Source organism: Dermochelys coriacea, chromosome 1, assembly GCF_009764565.3.
Source record: "Dermochelys coriacea isolate rDerCor1 chromosome 1, rDerCor1.pri.v4, whole genome shotgun sequence".
NCBI lineage: Eukaryota > Metazoa > Chordata > Testudines > Dermochelyidae > Dermochelys > Dermochelys coriacea.
The window spans coordinates 350,420,904-350,433,962 of NC_050068.2; the positions used below are offsets into that span (position 1 = coordinate 350,420,904).

The 13,059-nt window shown below is 51.4% G+C and overlaps 1 protein-coding gene and 1 pseudogene across 1 annotated transcript; one reads left to right on the top strand and one right to left on the bottom strand.

Moving 5' to 3' along the window:
- Positions 1–13,059, bottom strand: part of LOC119860964 — a 176,140-nt pseudogene that overhangs the window by 107,637 nt on the left and 55,444 nt on the right.
- Positions 594–6,786, top strand: LOC119842207 (interferon-induced protein with tetratricopeptide repeats 5-like). The gene is made up of 3 exons (XM_038370108.2): positions 594–721; positions 3,269–3,478; positions 4,735–6,786. The coding sequence occupies exons 1-3, from the start codon at positions 594–596 to the stop codon at positions 6,011–6,013; spliced, it is 1,617 nt and encodes a 538-aa protein (XP_038226036.2). The 3' UTR covers positions 6,014–6,786.

A 13,059-nucleotide genomic window follows, 5' to 3' on the forward strand; every position in this document is an offset into this window, starting at 1 on the left:
AGCTCCTCTCCAAAGCCTTGCCGTTAGCCAGAGCATTGAGGTCCCAAGCACCTTCTGTCGCTTTCATCTGTGAAGACGGTTTTTATACCTGTTTTGTAGGGTTGAGTTTGGGGGTAATCACTGTATTGCGCAATTTTGCGGTTTCTTCCCCTTCTTATTTGTCCCACTCTTTGTTATAAGCCCTTCAATACACGTTATTTGATTTTACCTTTACTGATTGACTCCTCATTTAGGGTGGGAGGGGTCAGCAGGAGAAGGGATCCTACCAGAGGACAGACGCTGGACAGGGAGGCCGAACCTAGGGAGACTGAAAGCATAAGGGTCTCTTGTCTTATCTCACACACACACACACACGCACACTCCTCCTTTGCCTTTCAGTCCTTTCTCCCTTTAACACAGGGCAGTGTCTTTTGCCTCGTTTCCCAGATGCTGGTGGGAAAGTCTGAGGAATGAATGTCCCGTTAGCATATCGCTCCCCTCTCCCTCCACTGCACCCCACTCATAGTTGGCCGTCCTCAGTCAGCAGAGACCCAGAGCTCGGAGGGGCCTTCATGCGGGTTCACCTCCCACCCCCAGGACGTGCATCGAGCACAATGGACCCTGCTGCCACCATTCCCTCTGCCACCATCGGTCACCCCGGCGCTGCTGCTGCTTCTCTGCCGCCACCCGCCGCTCTCTGCGATGCCACGTTCTCCGGTCCCACCACTGAACCCAGCGCTCGGTGAGTAACGGGAAACCTCACTGCTCGGGCACTCTCTTTCCCTGCATCACCCTCCCCCACCAGGTCGATGGCTCGGCAGCTAGAGCTCATTATCGGTGATTTCAGCCCTAGTGCCCCTTAATAGAACAGCTACTCTTAATTGAGTCAAGTAGCTCCGTCTTTACACCCGGGCTTCTGACAAAAATTTTGGTTGCCACCGTGCAGCCACCAACTCTTGCTGGTGGTCCCCTCTGACAATTTTTCCTAAAAGACTTATTAACTTTAGGAAAAACAAACAAATATGCACATGGACATGTCCAAGCCATTGTAATTTATCTAAATTTAGGGTTTGTATTTTGCAGACTCAATAACCAAAACAATGTACAGGTGTCTCTATTGTTTACTAGACCCAAATGCAATAGAAACACAAATAAGGCGCTTTGAACGTTCTTTTCTTTTTTGTTGTTTCTTTGGCTTTTTTGGTAAAAGGCGGATGTCTGTAAGACAATTTGACCCGGACGTTGCTCCTACTCTTGTGCTCTGGGCAGGAGCGACTCACCATGCCAGGGAGCTGCCAAACCCAACAGCCCAAGGTTAGGTTTCCTTTACTATTAAGGCACACCAAACCAGCCAAACAGATCACTTCAGTCTCGCCCCACTGGCTAACCATAAGTCACACAAGCAATTCCCTTAGACACTCCAGTTTCCCAGTATCACCACCAGGGCCACGCATTACGGGGACAAATGGTTATGAAAACCAATTCCCCAGTAAAAGAAAAAAGGTTCTCCCAAACCTAAAGGACCAAACCCCAGACCCAGGTCAATATACAAGTCAGATCTTACCCACAAATCACACTGTTGCCAATCCTTTAGAATCTAAAATCTAAAGGTTTACTCATTGAAAGAAGGAAATATAAATGAGAGCTCAAATTCGTTAAATGGAATCAATGACATACAGTCATGACAAAGTTCCTGCTTCAGGCATGTAGCAGTGATGGAATAAACTGCAGGTTCCAATCAAGTCTCTGGAGAACATCCACAGCTTGGATGGGTCATTCAATCCTTTGTTCAGAGCTTCAGTCTAGCAAAGCCTCTCCAAAGGTAAGAAACAGGATTGAAGATAAAACAGAAGGATTTCCAGGGCCTTTTATATCCTCTGCCATGTGGAAGGACATCCCTTTGTTCTTACTGTGGAAAATCACAGCAGCAAGATGGAGTTTGGAGTCACATGGGCAAGTCACATATCCATGCATGACTCAATTCTTTTACAAGGAGAGCAGCCTTCCTCACATGCTACCCTGAACATTCCCAGGAAAACTTCGCACGTGAATTGGAGTCTCCCAAGGTCCATTGTCAGTTAAGTGTTTCTTCTTTGGGCACTTAATCTGCAAATTCCTTTCTCAAGAAGCTGACCAAATGCTTCACTGAGGCTACTTCGAATCAAGCACATTGAGATACAAGTACATAGACAATATTCATAACTTCAACTATAACAACGATATGCACATACAGAAAGCATAATCCTCCCCAGCAAATCATAACCCTTCCATAGACACCTCACATCACAACCTTTGCTGCAAATATATAACAGTGGTTGCAACAATGATCGATACGGTCACAGTTCATATCAATAAGGTCACAACCTAACTATTATTTCCTCCCTTTAGAGGGTTTAATTTTCATGTGGGGGAAGCATTTTCAAAAGTGCCGAAGTGACTGAGGAGCATTGATCATGCTGGCAGCCAATGAGCCCAGGGTGTCTAAACCAGGGGGGCGCTTTGGAAAATCGCACCCTGCGCGGAGAAAGCTGGGGGAGGGTTCGTGGAGAGGAGGAGACCTGGGGGAGCAGGTACAAAGCTCTCACATTTGGCTAATTGCCCTGCCTCAGTCAGTTCCCTCTTCTCCTCACTGCTCTGTGCCCCAGGCAGGGCCCTTGAAGTGAATGAGGGCGATACAAACACCCCATGGTGGTGGGGAAGGGCTGGCTGGGGGTCAGGACACGGCCAGCCTGTTCACTACATGGGGCCGTGGAGCTGCTTGGGGGCGTAGCAGGGAGCGCGCAGAGGTCTTGTAATGGTGAGTGACCCCGTGGGTGTGCTGTGAAGCCCAGGCCAGGATTGTACGTGTGCAAGCGTGTGCACACGCACACACACACACACACACACACACACACACACACACACACACACACACCCATAACTAGTTCCATAGTCACCCATGGGGCTGCAGGTGGCAAGTCAGGCACCGTGAACGCTGAAGATGAAAAGTGGAGTGAAAAGAAAAGGAGTACTTGTGGCACCTTAGAGACTAACCAATTTATTAGAGCATAAGCTTCCGTCAGCTACAGCTCACTTCATCGGATGCATCTGATAAAGCGCGCTGTAGCTCACGAAAGCTTATGCTCTAATAAATTTGTTAGTCTCTAAGGTGCCACAAGTCCTCCTTTTCTTTTTGTGAATACAGACTAACACGGCTGCTACTCTGAAACCTGTCATTATGTAAGTGGAGTGAAAGTTGAGTTTCAGTTTCCTTTTCTCCTGCTCACTCCCGCTTTCTGCGGAAATGCAGCTCCCCAGCCAAACAAGCGAGCTCCGCAGCTAGCATCCCACCCTGCTCAACAAGGGCAGCAGCGTCCTGCGGCCACGGTCCATCCTGCCCCGGGCACAACTCGGGTCTCTCCGGAACCGGGCACTTCTGCAACTTGGGAGGAAACCCAGGGCAGAGAAAGGAGCCGTCACCTCCCCTGGCTGGGCTGGGGACTCGGCGGATCGCAATGAGGTAGGAGCATTTCTGGGGCTGTAAATCTCCGGCATCCGATGAAGTGAGCGGTAGCTCAGGAAAGCTTATGCTCAAATAAATTGTGAGACTCTAAGGTGCCACAAGTCCTCCTCCTCTCTGTTGTGGTTTTTAACCTCCACGTGGCTGTTACCAGACTATTCACTGGCCTTGTAACTCCTGCTCCCCTCCGCGCCCCTCTGCAAAACCTGGCGGGGGGGGGGGGATTAACTCTGATCCCCGGGGAGCTGGAGCCAAGGGGCAGCGGGGGGGGGGGGCGGGACCAGCCCGGAAGATGCAGAGAGAAAAGGAAGCAGCATCAGGAGCCCGGAGCTACAGCATGGGGGAGGCTGCAGGGAGGGGAGCCAGCTGCTTGCAAAGGGGGGGGGCTCTTGTGAACGCTCAGCCTGGAGCTGAGACCACGTAACCCCACCGCCCCCCCAGCACCACCCTGAGCGCAGGGCACCAGACCAGAGCGCAGGGACAGCTGGAGGGAGGGGGGGAAGGGGGAGGGGCTGTGTGTCTATCAAGGCTGGGCCGGGGGGAGTCCTGTGAGTCTAAGAAGGCGGGGAGGGGTTGTTCTATTGTTCAGTGTGGTGCTTGTTCCAGGGTGACCATATTTCAGGTTCCCAAAGAGAGGACACTGCCGAGTGGGGAGGGGGAGGGAACGTGGGGGTGGGGGTACAATCGGTGGGTGCTGGAGGGGATACCTGCAGCGGGGGTACTCACTGGAGGTGGGGGCAGTGTCGCTCCCTGTCATGGTGGTGGGGATGATTGTAGCGTGTAGTGGAAATTCATTCAGCCCAGATGGAGTCTCATAGATACTAAGGTCAGAAGGGACCATTCTGATCATCTAGTCCGACCTCCTGCACAGCGCAGGCCACAGAATCTCACCCACCCACTCCTATGAAAAACCTCACCTATGTCTGAGCTATTGAAGTCCTTAAATCATGGTTCAAAGACTTCAAGGAGCAGAGAAGCCTCCCTCAAGTCAACCATGCCCCATGCTATAGAGGAAGGCAAAAAACCTCCACGGCCTCTCCAATCTGCCCTGGAGGAAAATTCCTTCCCGACCCCAAATATGGCAATCAGCTAAATCCTGAGCATATGGGCAAGATTCACCAGCCAGATACCCAGAAAAGAATTTTCTATAGTAACTCAGATCCCATCCATCTAATATCCCATCTCAGGGGATTTGGCCTATTTACCCTGAATATTTACCCTGAATATTTAAAGATCATTTTCCCCTCTCTTGTCAGCACCCTGCGTCTGAAGGAGAAGCTGCAGGCCCTCCAGTGCCACTTCACCTGGAACTTTGAAATCAGAGACAAGGTAGATGCAGCTCACCTCCTCCAAACTCTGGCTCTCAGGATTGCCCACACTTACTACCAGAACCAGCCCACGCTCCTTGCCATGCAGGCTTATCTCTACCAACTACAAGGGCAATATGAAGATGCTCTGCAAAGCCTTAGAGAAGCTGAAGAGATTCTGCAAAGAAATCACCCAGATAACTTCCCCCAGCAGGTCCTGGTCATTTACGGAAACTACGCCTGGATCTATTATCACTTGGACCACTATGATTTGGTTGAGCTTTACCTGGACAAGGTTAGAAAGATCTGCAGCTCCCTGAAGAGCCGCTCTCCACATGCAGCTCAGATCCCTGAGATACATGCACAGAAAGGCTGGTCTCTCCTGGCAGCAGGCTTCCGCAATGGCATTGAAGCCACAGAGTGTTTCCAAATGGCATTAAGAGAAGACGAAGCAAATGGGGAATTGCTTGGTGGGTTGGCAATAGCGGTCTTTGCATCATGGAGTCACTCACAGGAGTTTGAATTTTTGAAAGCAGCCGAAAATAAGTTGGTTGCCATTCTCCGTGAACAGCAGGAAAACTATGAAATTAAGGTATATTTAGCCAAGATCCTTAAGAAGAGTGATAGACAGCAAGCCGAAGCCCTCGTAGAAGACGTTGTTCAGAATAGCCGGGACCCTGAGATCCTGAGACATGCAGCCAAGTTCTTTCAACCAGAATTCCTAGAAAAAGCAATCTCTATTCTAGAGCAAGCAATATCTCTGAACCCCAATTATCATCTCCTTCACTATGACCGTGGCATCTGCTACAAGATGCAACTGAAGGAGGCCAAGTCAGGCAGAGGAGAAATATTGGCAGCAGCTATTAAGTCCTTCAAAAAGGCTGTGCAGAAAGATCCAGCCTCTGTGTTTTCAAGGCTGGCTTTAGCTGAAATGTATGGAGAAAACACACCTCACTACCAAGAAGAGATTTATCTCAATTTCATGAGTGAAATGCCCAGCCTCAGCAAGAAGTGTCAGCAAGCAGTCTACCTTCACTGGGGGGATTTCCTCTTCTACAAGCAGAAGTCAGTGTGGGAGGCAGCTAAGATGTACAAAGCAGGTTTTGCCATTCCAGACAACTACCCGGAGAGGAAAATACTGAAAAGCAGGTTGAAAAAGGTGGCAGGAGAATTCCAGCAGAGCTCCCAAACCTCTGAGGCTGAGGCCATACATGACTTCATTCAATAGAATCAAAGTCCGGGGTACATGGGGAGAACCACCGATGGCAACAACAGAGCAGGAGACTGGAGATGTAGAGAAAATGCGGGATCCTTTCCCTTCCGTGGACGCACCACGACCTTTCTAAGTGAGTCATTTTCCCCACCTGTGTAACAATGATATTCGTGTTGCAAATAATTCTGGGTCCCCTGAATTGTTCAGACCTCGGCACATCCTGCTGCTGCTTCTTATAAGTATTCTTAGCTACCTTTGTTCTGATAGCACCTAGAAGCCCAGACATGCACCAGGACCCCATTGCGTCTGGCCCCAAACAGTCTACCGTCTGCAACAAGAGACAACAGGAGGGAACCAGCAGACAGACGCGGGAGCACAAGGAGACAATACTGGTCAGCAAAAGGACAGTTGTCTTAGCCCACCAGCTACCCAGCTGTTGTCAAGTGATTTGTAAGCATCACCGCAGAGGACGATTTAGCTTCTGATACTGATCTACTCAGAGGGGACGGTGCGGCCATCCTTGTCTCTAAGCAAACCTACCTTCCAACTCTGCTGCCTTCTAATGTCCATGCAGCAAATAAGTGTGGAGTTTCTTCTAACAGCGTTGACCAGTATTTGCATAGCTGAGTGCCTGTCGTGTGTCTATATCAGGATTCCCCATCTTTGCTTTCAGCACCTCTCACTGACAATGACTCACATTTACATGGCACTCTCATCCCCAGCTTGTCACTGATCTGCTATGTTTTTATTTCATTTACAATAAAAGTAACTGAGAAAACAGAAATCAATCCATTACACCATCTTGGAACTTTCCTTTCCATGCCCTTAGAGTGCATCGGGGTGAGCAGCACACACAGGACCCCATGGGCACATCGAGCTCACAGTAATGCACCGTGACAGTCACTAATAGAGCAAGAGCCAAGGCTGGAGTTTCAGAAGCTCACTTGGTGAAGAAATGAGTGTCCAGGTTTTCCCAAACAGCTCAGCATGCAGCAGCTCCCATTGCTCTCAGCTGGGATCCAAGACCCCTGCAGTATTCTCAGAGGGGTGGGGTGCGGTGGAATCCTCTATTCTTCTCAGTGGGGTGGGGTGAGGAAGATTCTCCATGGGTTTCAGTGGACACTGCTAGCACTTTTGAAAAGCAGCCATAGAAGCTTAGACAGCTAAGGGGGAACCTTTGAGGTCTGCTGGGCACTCAAGGGATTACCATAAAGGACCCTAAACTCCCAGGTGGGTGAGGTGGACAAAGGGGTGGGGCAGGGCTCCTTACCTGGCACGTTCAAAAGCCCTCCCAGGGGTCCAGTGTGCTCCAACCCCTCAGGCACAGCGACCCCATCAGGTGCAGGTGAACACGCTCACCCCAGCGCTGCCATCTGGCCAGGCACGTCCAAACACCACGGGCCCCTTTGCGCTGTGATGAAGGGATAAGTAGACAGCCAGGGCAGGCTGGGCGTGGGCGAGAGGGGGGTTGGAACTGGCAGGTTTGCCCTGTCGGGGGATGCTGGAGGGGACGGAGCTTGGATCCACAGGGAGCCTGGGGAAGGGGCAAAACACAGGAAAGCTCTTATCCGGTTGGGGGCCGTTTTGCACGCAGAGCAGGTGCCCTGCTTCCAGCCGCAAGCCTTTTCCACAGCAAACCTGGGCAGTCAGCAGGTACCTGCCCCAGGGCTGTCTGGGGTTGGGGGCCCCTCCCAGCAGCTCTTTGTGGATGGATGTATCACCATTCAGAGCTGGAAAGGAGCCGCATAGACCCAGCTACAGGGGTTCAGGCAGTTTTATGGGGACCAGAGCGACCATTTTGTGGGCACAGTGGAGAGCTGAGATGGCGTGACGGGGCTGGTGATATTCACCCCTCGGCAGCATCATCTTCTGGCTCATCTGGGGAATTAGCTCGGACGCCCCTTCCCGTGGTTACTCAGCCCGTCGAGCCCCTTGGTCACGCCCTGGCCTCTCACGCGCTGGGAGCAGCAGCGTTTTCCTCTCCCTGAGCCCCCCCGACTACCTCCCGTTAATCTTCTGCCCCTGCCGGGTGTCATCGCAGTCTGCTCCAGATGGCCCCCCACCCCCGGGGGCTCTCCCTCATGTGTCACCCCAGCACTGAATGGTGGGAAAACCCAGCCCGCCCTCTGCCCCAGATGCCAGTCCAAGGACCTCAACCCAGCAGCTGTGGGGTATTCCTCTCCCAGCCCTTCCTGCTCCTCCCCTGTGTAAACACCCCCAAACCCAGGGTGCTCCAGCTCCAGGCCCTCCCACCCCATCCCCGGGCTGCTCCGGCTCCAGCGCCCCCGCTCCAGCGTCCTCTCCACCGCCACCCCCGCTCCAGCTCTGGCCCCCTGGCTGCTGCGGCTCTGCCTCCTGCCCAGCTCTGACGCCTGCTCTCCCCTTAGCTCAGCCCTGCCCTGGCTCAGGGAGCTCCAGGGGACACGGAGGACAGGCCCCCAGGCTCCTGACTCCCTCACTGGCCTGCCCGCCCTGTCAATCAGCCTGACCTGGAGTATTGGCCTCCACCCATTGGCCCCAGGGACTGTCAGTCTCAGGATTCTAATTTCTCCGTGGCCCTTCCTTGGTATTGGCATTGGGCAGCCAAACAACCCCACTCAGTGTCAGTGTGGGGCCAGCAGCCCCCTTACAGCAGGACTGCTTCCTGCTCTCCCCCAGCTGACACACCAGCTGATGCACTCCCTCTCTCCCCCATCCCATGCCTATCCTTTCACCCCACCACCAGCCTCTTTCCTGCCCCCCCGCCTCCTGCCCCCATTCCCGACAAACCTGAAATCTGCCTCCTGCCCCCGAGAGCTTCTCCACGCTCCCTTTACAGGGCTCCGCTGCTCCTCACAGTTCCTGAGACCTAACCATGTCCTGGCTAGCCCCCAACTCCACCCTCATGGAGTGCCAGACATTTTGCCTCCGGGTGTTAGGGTGACCACCCGTTCTTTATTTTATAGGACAGTCCCTTATTTCATTGATTTCGCCCTTATGGTGATTATCTACAACTTAATTCTTGTGTGGGTTTTTTCTCCCCCTTTCTTCTGTCCAACAAAGGTGGTCGCTCTGTTGCGCCAGTCTCGGGTCTCACTGAACACAGTCGGAGATGGCTGCCCTCTTCATTACAGGCAACTTCCCTGCCTCGTGCAGACAGCCTGTAGGGAAATGGCAGCCATCTTGCTGGCTTCAGCCCCATTGAGAGTAATGGGAGACAGCAGCCAAAATGGCTGTGGAAAACTTCACCCATTGGCAGTGTGGCTGGTGAGGGCAGGGCCTAGAAGGCAATGTGGCCCTGAGCGAGCCTCTGTGTCAGGGATGGAGGCTGTGCAAGTCACAGGGGTGGCTCTGCAGGGCTATGGAGAACTGTGTCCATCGGAGCTCCAAGCCCCCTTGCGCCGTGAGAGCCCGGAGGCGGCTCCGCGTATTTATTGTCACACTGGCTGGAGTGGCTCACGAGTGAGAATTCCAGCCTCAGGGCAGACTTTTAAGAACCACAGCACAAACCCCAAACGGGCTGGGAGTTCTATACTTCGATTTCACCAACCAAGTGACAAGTTTGAAGGCCTCAGGCTCTAGGCAGCTTTACCGTGGGGCCACAGACAGTCCCCTGGGGCATTCCGATCTATCTCGCAACCCAGGCAAGCTTGCTCTGTGGCACATAGTTGCTTTACACCAAAGATCACAAATATTCAGGTTAGTCTCGCTCACAAAGCACCAGTCACTTACACCCAGCTCAATTTGCACCTTAGATCTCACACCAAAGACAACACTTGTAGACATTTCTCTAGTAAACTAGGATTTATTAATCAGGAAAAAGAAATAAAAGCATTATTTACCAAGTTAAAACAAGTAACCATACACACAAAAACATGTTGCAGTCTTAGGATTCACATGGTGCCAGAGCTGCTGAAATATGCCAGCTCAATATGTCCATTAGGGCTAACCCAGGTTAGTCCTGCAGATCTCTTGCTTGTGTTTAGGAATCTTTGCCCCTGAGAATCCAAACAGAATAAAAAGACCATAATTCCTTCTGCTCCGAGATTTTTATCCCCATCTCCCTAGAGTCTGGACGAGTGCTTCTACTTGCTTGATTTAGTTCTAAAAACGGGAGCACAGAATCCAGTCCAAGAGGTGACTATAGCTGAACCGCTTTGTAATAGCGTCCATAAAATTAACAAATTAACATATCTGGGGGGCGGGGACCACCAAAGAAGTCCATCGCAGGAGCATTTAATTTCAGAAAGGGGAACTACACAAAAAATGAGGAAGCTAGTTAAACAGAAATTAAATGTACAGTCCTAAAACCTATGTATGTAACCTATCATTTAAATCAGCTTCTGTACCAGATGACTGGAGGATAGCTAATGTGACACCAATTTCTAAAAAAGCTCCAGAGGTGATCCTGGCAATTACAGTCCAGTAAGCCTCACTTCACTACCAGGCAAAGTGATTGAAACTATAATGAGGAACACAATTATCAGACACAGATGAACACAATTTCATAGAATCATAGAACTGGAAGGGACCTCGAGAGGTCTTCTAGTTCAGTGCCCTGCACTCAAGGCAGGACTAAGTATTATCTAGACCATCCCTAAGCTACTGTTTGACAGAGATTCCCCAACCTCCCTGTGACAGGATGGGATTCACCACTGTGGCGCCTCCTGCTGGCTGTGATGGGAATTAGCTCTACTCACCAGGGCGCCCTCCTCTGGTGGTACCTTGTTGCCATCACTTTTGTTCCAGGACCCACGCCACTCCCAGAACTGTAGAGTCCTCTTCAGTGACACTGCCCTCTGGCTGTGCCACACTCTGTGTTCCCCCTGCCGGGGGACCCACAGTCTCTGTTCAGCCACGCCTCCAGTGGCAACTTCAGTCCATTGTCCCAGGGCCACTTTCCATGTAGCTGCAGCACCCTTTTCTGCCCATACCTCAGGTCCTCAGCCTGCAGGTTGTAGCAACCAGCCCAGAGCTCTCTCTAGCTCCCCCAGCCTCTGCTTGCAGCACTGTTGATAAAGGCAAAGTAATGCAAATTGGAAAACATAATCCCAACTACACATACAAAATGCTGGGCTCTAAATTAACTGTTACCACTCAAGAAAGACTTTGGAGTCATTGTGGATACTTCTCTGAAAGGCTGCGATGACAGTCAAAAAAAGCTGACATGTGCATTCCACCTTTAACCCCTGCCCTCCCACACCCTTTCCATCTCCATCCTTCCGTAAATTCTGACTCCCCTTTGGATTTTCTGATGTGATTGCAGAGCCATTGGCCATTATCTTTGAAACTTCATAGCAATCAGGGGTGGTCCCAGACGATTGGAAAAAGGCAAATATATTGCCCATATTTGAAAAAAAGGGAAGAATGAGCACCCGGGGAACTACAGACCTGTCAGCCTTACTTCAGTCTCTGGCAAAATCATGGAGCAGGTCCTCAAGGAATCCACTTTGAAGCACTTGGAGGAGAGGAAGGTGAACAGGAACAGTCAACATGGATTCACCAAGGGCAAGTCATGCCCGACCAACCTGATTGCCTTCTATGACGAGATAACTGGCTCTGTGGATATGGAGAAAGCGGTGGGTATGATATATCTTGACTTTAGCAAAGCTTTTGATACAGTTTCCCACAGTATTCTTGCCAGCAAGTTAAAGTATAGATTGGATGAATGGACTATAAGGTGGATAGAAAGCTGGCTAGATTGTCGGGCTCAACGGGTAGTGATCAATGGCTCTAGTTGGTTCTAGATGTCTAGTTGGTAGCCGGTATCAAGTGGAGTGCCCCCGGGTCCGGTTTTCTTCAACATCTTCATTAATGATCTGGATGATTGGATGAACTGCACCCTCAGCAAGTTTGCACATGACATTAGGCTGGGGGGAGAGGTAGATATGCTGGAGGGTAGGGATAGGGTCCAGAGTGACCTACACAAATTGGAGGATTGGGCCAAAAGAAATCTGATGAGGTTCAACAAGGACAAGTGCAGAGTTCTGCACTTAGGAAGGAAGAATCCCATGCACCGCTACAGGCTGGGGACCGACTGGCTAAGCAGCAGTTCTGCAGAAAAGGACCTGGGGATTACAGTGGATGAGAAGCTGGATATGAGTCAGCAGTGTTCCCTTGTTGCGAAGAAGGCCAATTGCATATTGGGCTGTATTAGCAGGAGCATTGCCAGATTGAGGGAAGTGATTATTCCCCTCTATTCGGCACTGGTGAGGCCACATTTGGAGTATTGCATCCAGTTTCGGTCCCACCACTACAGAAGGGATGTGGACAAAGTGGGAGCAGTCACAGGCTGGGAAGGAGGCCCCAGAGGGGGATGGAACAGTTATGAACATAGGACTGGAAAGAGCCTCCGGGGTCACCGAGTCCAGCCCGTGCTATGGCCGGCAACCCCATCACGTCATCCCTTTCGTAAACTTATCAAGCTCCACCTGAAGCATTGTCTCCATCCCTTTGCTTTCCCACCCCACTGCTAGGGAGGCGCTGGGGTCAGGAGGCTCCCCGAACAGCCCGCACAGACTCAGGCCCTGGATCCCCCCCCAGACCAGAGGCTGGGCTGGACTCAAAACAGGAGGACTGAGAGACTCTGTGTCCCATTCTCTGGTGTCCTCAGCTATCCAGCTCCCCCCGGCCTGGCAATGGATTGGAACTAGTTCTCTGACCCCCAAAGCCAGCTAGTCCCCCCATGAGCTGAGGCCAGGCCAGAGGCGGCACCCCTAGAGGTGAAAGGCCCCATGTCCCCTTCTCTGATTCTACTGAGCTAGCCAGTCCTGCTAACTTGAGGTCAGACTCGTGCTGAGCGCACTAGGGGGGAAAAGGCCCCGTGTCCCATTCCCTGATCCATCCAACATCTCCATCACAGACTCACTTTTATTTTGCTTAAAACCACCAGTGTCCCATGGCGAGCCTTGCTCATTAGGGACTAGAACACACTCCAGAGTGACTGCTTCATGGTGCGGAGATTTGTTAATTCAAGCAAAGAGCCTGGAAGGTAGAAGGTGAAGTTCATGTGCTGTGTTACTATTAGTTCTGTTGTGAATTACACCTGATAGGTCACGCACAGAGACTGTTACGAATTATCC

Coding starts and splice junctions, on each gene's coding strand:
- LOC119842207 (XM_038370108.2), top strand. CDS start 594: ATGGACCCTGCTGCCACCATTCCCTCTGCCACCATCGGTCACCCCGGC. Junction 722..3,268: donor ACCACTGAACCCAGCGCTCG/GTGAGTAACGGG, acceptor GCGGAAATGCAG/CTCCCCAGCCAAACAAGCGA. Junction 3,479..4,734: donor ACTCGGCGGATCGCAATGAG/GTAGGAGCATTT, acceptor CTCTCTTGTCAG/CACCCTGCGTCTGAAGGAGA.